At 60.9% G+C, this 6,000-nt stretch overlaps 1 protein-coding gene across 1 annotated transcript; it reads left to right on the top strand.

Moving 5' to 3' along the window:
* The first annotated feature begins 1,336 nt into the window (after positions 1 to 1,336).
* Positions 1,337 to 5,605, top strand: COL8A2 (collagen type VIII alpha 2 chain). Its single transcript, XM_080654219.1, has 2 exons — positions 1,337 to 1,483; positions 2,105 to 5,605. The coding sequence occupies exons 1-2, from the start codon at positions 1,429 to 1,431 to the stop codon at positions 4,021 to 4,023; spliced, it is 1,974 nt and encodes a 657-aa protein (XP_080510345.1). The 5' UTR covers positions 1,337 to 1,428; the 3' UTR covers positions 4,024 to 5,605.
* The last annotated feature ends 395 nt before the right edge of the window (positions 5,606 to 6,000 follow it).

The following is a 6,000-nucleotide window of genomic DNA, read 5'->3' as shown; positions in this document are numbered from 1 at the left end:
GCCAATGTGGCCTGCCAGCCAATCTCTTGGTCCCTCCCCCCCCCCCCCCGGCCACCAGGTCCTGATCACCCAATCAGGGGTGGGCCCCCAGGCTGGGGTGGGGAACTGGGGTGGGTGGCAGTGGACGTGGGCGACAAGGGAAGGAGGGGGGGAGGTGGGGAACCTGATCAGCCCTGATCACTGGCCAGGCCTAGGGCCCCCACCCATGCATGAATTTCGTGCACTGGGCCTCTAGTATATATATATATGAATAAGTCCATTTCATGTTGACACTAGGCCACCAATTATCATTTTCTGCCCAGTGCATTGAATCAGTGGTAGGGGGTTCATGTTCCGTGTAGATGTTTGGTAGCTTCAGTGTAGATGTTTGGTGGCTCTACCAGGTCCTTTTATGGTTTGGATTTTTAGTAGATGCAGCTGATGTGGTAGTCCATTTCTTTTGCACACAGGAAGCTTTATGAAATGTTAATCATAAATGCCCTATTTTGAGAAACTGTTTTGCAAATGAGATGAATACTGTTGAAATAAAACACTATTTTCCCAGAAACTAAAGCTTTGTATATTGATCAAGGTGATTCTGAAAGTTAGAAGTGTAAATGTTAGAATGTTATGTTGTTGCTAATTGTACTATATTACGTATTCAATAGGAAATCATGGCTTATCAATAAAAATTCCCCTCTTGGGGAGGGAAAGGGCCTTGAATGCCTTACGAAGCACATGGACTTGATCCTGAGGGCAGGGGGGAGCCCCAGGTGGGCACCAACGTCCTGTGAAGCCAGACAGATCTAAGGCAAATCCCAGTTCTGCTTGCACGAGGCCTTTGCTTTAGTTTTGTTATCTGGAAAATGCAGATGACAACAGTAATACCTTGTTTAAAGTGTTGGGGGATTGCGTTCCCATCTCTGGAGAGCTCATCCCAGTGCCTGGCAGAGCGCCGGCCCAGCAAATGGCAGTGGGTGCTATCATCATCAAAGGGTGTTGAGCCAGGGGGAGCTGCCGCAGTCCGCAGTCCGAGCTGTGCTCTGGAAGGGGTCTGGCTGCAGAGTGACTGGTCAGGGGCAGGCTGTTGTCCAGGGGAGGGGGCCCGAGACGCCAGTGGGGATGGAGAACCATGGCTGGCTTAAGGAGGTTTAGGAGATAACTCGTGCAGACTCCGAGGCTTTGGGAATTGCTTGTGAATAATATCTAACTTCTGAGCTTTTGGTGAGTCCCTGGGCCTGGTGCCAAACCACCCAGGGGCTGGCTTGATGGTCCCTCTCGGTTCCTCCCTGCAGCTCGCTCGCGGACGCCATGCGGTGGGCTCTGACGCCATCGTCGGTGCAGCCACCTCTGCTGCTCCTGCTGGTGCTGGGGTGCGGGCCGCGGACGGCCACCAGCGGCGGGGCCGGAGGGGCAGCAGGATACGCGCCGGTGAAGTACGTGCAGCCCATGCACAAAGGACCCGTGGGACCGCCCTTCCGCGAGGGCAAGGGCCAGTACCTGGGTGAGTACCACCCCACCTGCTGCACAGGGCCTCCGACAGCTGGGATCCCCCAGCTCCCTGACTCCCGACCTCCATCTCAGGCTCCTCTCAGGCACCTACACCCGCCCCGCTCCCGCCCCAGATCACAGCCCGTCAATCACCACCAAAGAGCCCATATCCACTTCCTTTTTGATGCTGGCCCAGGGCCTCCCACCCTCGAGGGCCTGGAGACGCTGGCGGGCAGCGAGGGTCTGTGGCGGAGTAGAGGAGGGGCGGGGTTTGTGGGGTGGGGGTGCGGAGCGGGGCGGTTCTGCTCCGACTGGCTCTACGGAGTGCTGCTGGCGCCACCTGGCGGCCATTCCACTCTAGGGCATGCAAGAATGAGGCTCCCAACCGGATGCTAGGATGCTAGGAGGTCTGGGTGAGGAAACCCTGACGCCCCCAAGATTGCCACTGGACCCCCCAAAACTCCATCTTCTGTCAGAGCAGGGAAGGGGAGAGCAGGGCGTGGTCTTCACGAACAGATACAGAGCCTTGTCTTCTCCCAGTGCACCCCATGCTGGTGTGGGGGAGTGGGTAGAAGAGTCCTCGGTCCCCACTGACCAGGCCCCTGACTGCGTCTTCTCTCTCTCTTTCTCTCAGAAATGCCTCTACCGCTGCTGCCGATGGATCTGAAAGGAGAGCCTGGCCCCCCTGGGAAACCCGGGCCTCGGGGGCCCCCTGGTCCTCCTGGCTTCCCAGGCAAACCAGGCACTGGGAAGCCGGGGCTACATGGGCAGCCTGGCCCCGCCGGCCCCCCTGGCTTCTCCCGAATGGGAAAGGCTGGTCCCCCAGGGCTCCCGGGCAAGGCTGGACCACCAGGGCAGCCAGGGCTTCGGGGGGAGCCAGGGATCCGAGGGGACCAGGGCCTCCGAGGCCCCCCAGGGCCCCCTGGCCTCCCTGGACCCTCAGGCATTGCTGTTCCTGGGAAACCAGGCCCTCAGGGGGTCCCAGGGCCCCCAGGATTTGGGGGGGAGCCAGGGCCCCAGGGGGAGCCTGGGCCCCCAGGTGATCGAGGTCTCAAGGGGGATAATGGGGTGGGCCAACCAGGGTTGCCTGGGGCCCCAGGGCAGGGCGGTGCCCCTGGCCCCCCTGGCCTCCCTGGTCCAGCTGGCTTGGGCAAACCAGGTTTGGATGGGCTTCCTGGGGCCCCTGGAGATAAGGGCGCATCTGGCCCTCCCGGGGTGCCAGGACCCAGGGGGGAGCCAGGGGCATTGGGCCCCAAAGGGCCCCCTGGGATGGATGGTGTGGGGATTCCAGGGTCAGCAGGAGTGCCAGGGCCACAAGGCCCAGCAGGGGCCAAAGGGGAACCAGGGACCCGGGGCCCCCCTGGTCTGATAGGCCCCACTGGCTATGGGATGCCAGGACTGCCAGGCCCCAAGGGGGACAAGGGCCAAGCTGGGGTCCCAGGGCTCTTGGGGGACAGGGGTGAGCCAGGTGAGGATGGGGAACCAGGGGAACAGGGCCCACAAGGCCTTGGGGGCCCCCCTGGACTTCCGGGGTCTGCAGGGCTCCCTGGAAGACGTGGGCTCCCTGGACCTAAGGGGGAGGTAGGGCCTGGAGGACCCCCAGGATTGCCTGGCATTCGGGGTGACCAGGGGCCCAATGGCCTGGCTGGGAAACCTGGGCTCCCAGGAGAGAGGGGGCTTCCAGGGGCCCATGGACCCCCTGGACCGACTGGGCCCAAGGGCGAACAGGGTTTCACGGGTCGCCCTGGGGGACCGGGGGTGGCAGGAGCCCTGGGACAGAAGGGTGACTTGGGGCTCCCTGGGCAGCCCGGCCTGAGAGGCCCCTCAGGAATACCAGGACTCCAGGGCCCAGCTGGCCCTATCGGGCCACAGGGTCTGCCAGGCCTAAAGGGTGAACCAGGCCTGCCGGGGCCCCCTGGAGAGGGGAAAGTGGGGGAACCTGGCGTGGCTGGGCCAACAGGCCCCCCTGGGGTCCCAGGTTCCCCAGGACTCACAGGTCCGCCTGGGCCTCCAGGGCCTCCTGGCCCCCCTGGCGCCCCGGGGGCCTTCGATGAGACTGGCATCGCGGGCCTGCACCTGCCCAATGGTGGCGTGGAGGGCGCTGTGCTGGGCAAGGGCGGCAAGCCACAGTTTGGGCTGGGAGAGCTGTCGGCCCACGCCACGCCTGCCTTCACCGCAGTGCTCACCTCACCCTTTCCTGCCTCCGGCATGCCTGTGAAATTTGACCGGACTCTCTACAACGGCCACAGTGGCTACAACCCGGCTACCGGCATCTTCACCTGCCCTGTGGGTGGGGTCTACTACTTTGCTTACCACGTGCATGTCAAGGGCACCAATGTGTGGGTGGCCCTGTACAAGAACAACGTGCCCGCCACCTACACCTACGACGAGTACAAGAAAGGCTACCTGGACCAGGCATCAGGCGGGGCTGTGCTCCAGCTGCGGCCCAACGACCAGGTGTGGGTGCAGATGCCCTCGGACCAGGCCAACGGCCTCTACTCCACCGAGTACATCCACTCCTCCTTTTCAGGGTTCTTGCTCTGCCCCACATAACCCACGGGGCCCTGCTGCCCTGGCCTCCTCCTCCTTAGTGGTAGAGAGAACTTCTCAGTTACAAAGAACCTGCATTTAAAGAAAAAAACCAAAGGCTGAACAGAGGTGGGAACAGAGGCGGCCAGGCCTTGGCCTTGGCCTGAGGAGACTGACTTGGTTTCTCCCTCCATGCAGGCTGAGGTTGTTTCTGGAAGAGGCTGGCCTGAGTTTTCCTCTCCCCCCAGTGTCTGTGCAGTGTTGGGGTTGTGACCCCATTTCTGCCCTGCCTGGCCTGCAGGCAAGGCCCCAGGACACTTGGTCCAGCTGTGGGAGACCCTGCCCCCCGAGTCCTGGGCTATCCTAGGTGGTGAAACGCTGCTTCTCTGTGCGTCAGAGCTGAGGGGACGGAGCTCCCCATCCATCCCCTTGGGGGGACATATTCCCAAGCCCTGCCCTTCCTGCTGGCCCCCAGATGGCACCTGCTCAAGGAAGGGGGTATGGCCTCTCTGTTACTGGCTGGGGACCAGCTCCCTGGGACCTCCAGCATATGACAGTGGGTCCCCTGAAGGGGTAAGGGAAGGAGGGGGGCCATGTGGACCCCCTGCCAGGCCTGCAATCCCAGGGGTGATGCTGTGGCATCAGCCATGTAGAGATGTGTGGCCCCTTCTGCAGGCTCCTGGGAAGGGCCACCCCCCTCTCATGGTGCCAGCCGCAGCCATGGGGAATGGTGGTTTGTGAGGGGTGGGGGCATGGGGCTGGGGCAGGATGGCAAGCCTTCACATGCCTTTCCGTCTACTGGGCTGCCCCCCCCACCAGCTCTGGCTCTGTTCAGCAAGAGGGCAGCTGCCCAGGCCCATAGGGAGGGGCACAGGCAGTCCTTTCACCTCCTGGGGGGAGGGCTGATTTTCTCACAAAATTATAAGGGATCCTTGCCATCCCCCACTAAGTGACCCCAAAGCACACCCTCTCGTTTAGCCCTCAGAACAAGGTGCACACAAGCTCAGGCATGAAGACTCCGCCTGCTTTTCCTTAATAAAAACCACATGTATGTGTGGGTCTACTAAAGGAGTTAATCTGGGGGGGCTTCCTCTCCTCCCACCTCTGGTTTCAATTTCCTGTTCTAAGCAGGATTAGGGCCCAGGAGGCTGAGGCTCTGGGAAAAGAGGTGCCAACAGGCCCCTTTGGAATGAGCTGGCTCTGGATGTTCCTGCTCTTTTCCCCAATCAGAGCTCCCCTGCAGGAAACAGGCCGGACCCCCCTCCCCTCCCCTCCTCTCAGCACCTAGTTCGAGCTGAGTGGATAAAGCTGGGATTCGTGCTGGGGGCAGGGAAGGTGTACACTTGCCTATGCAAGGACAGCCACTCTCCCAGTGGCTTGGAGCCGCTTCATCAGCCCTCCCAAGCCAGCCCCCCTCTCTGGGCCAAGTGTGAGCCTGGGTCAGTCATCGCGACCTGGTTGCACTGCTCGGCCTGGCTAGGACAGAACGCTGAGAATGGAGGGCGACTGCTGATTTTGACTCGCAGAGCTGTGGCTCCCGCAGGCCCCTTGCCAGTCCTCTTCCCAACTTCTCCCAACAAAGCAGACCATTGGACTGCTCATGCTAACTTTCAAAAGGAAAAATGAAAACCCATCTGCCCAAGTGACACTTTAAGAACAGGTTTTGGTAGGGGTTCACAGTGGGGTTCTCACTCCCCAACACCCAGGAGAGCCGTCTCAAACCATACCTGGTAGGCCTTTTGCTCAGCACCCTTCCTGGGTCACAGCCCCACCACCATCTGACCCGTTGGGGAGGGCTTCCCATGGGCAGAAATTCATCAGCTCCCAGTGAGAACCCAGGGCTCGAAGGAGGATATGGGGGCGCCAAAAAGGCTGTTTCACAAGAGAGTTTCTGCTAAAAGTCACCCCTGAAGCCTTTGAAAGGGGTGGCCGGTGCTTCGAAATGTTATGTTCCAGGTGCTGTCTACTTAACTGGCTAGCTTTGATAAATGATGTCAGGTT

Source organism: Plecotus auritus, assembly GCF_963455305.1.
Source record: "Plecotus auritus genome assembly, chromosome: 2".
Lineage (NCBI taxonomy): Eukaryota > Metazoa > Chordata > Mammalia > Chiroptera > Vespertilionidae > Plecotus > Plecotus auritus.
Note: the sequence above shows the minus strand (reverse complement) of the source record. Positions and strands in the feature narration are given on the sequence as shown.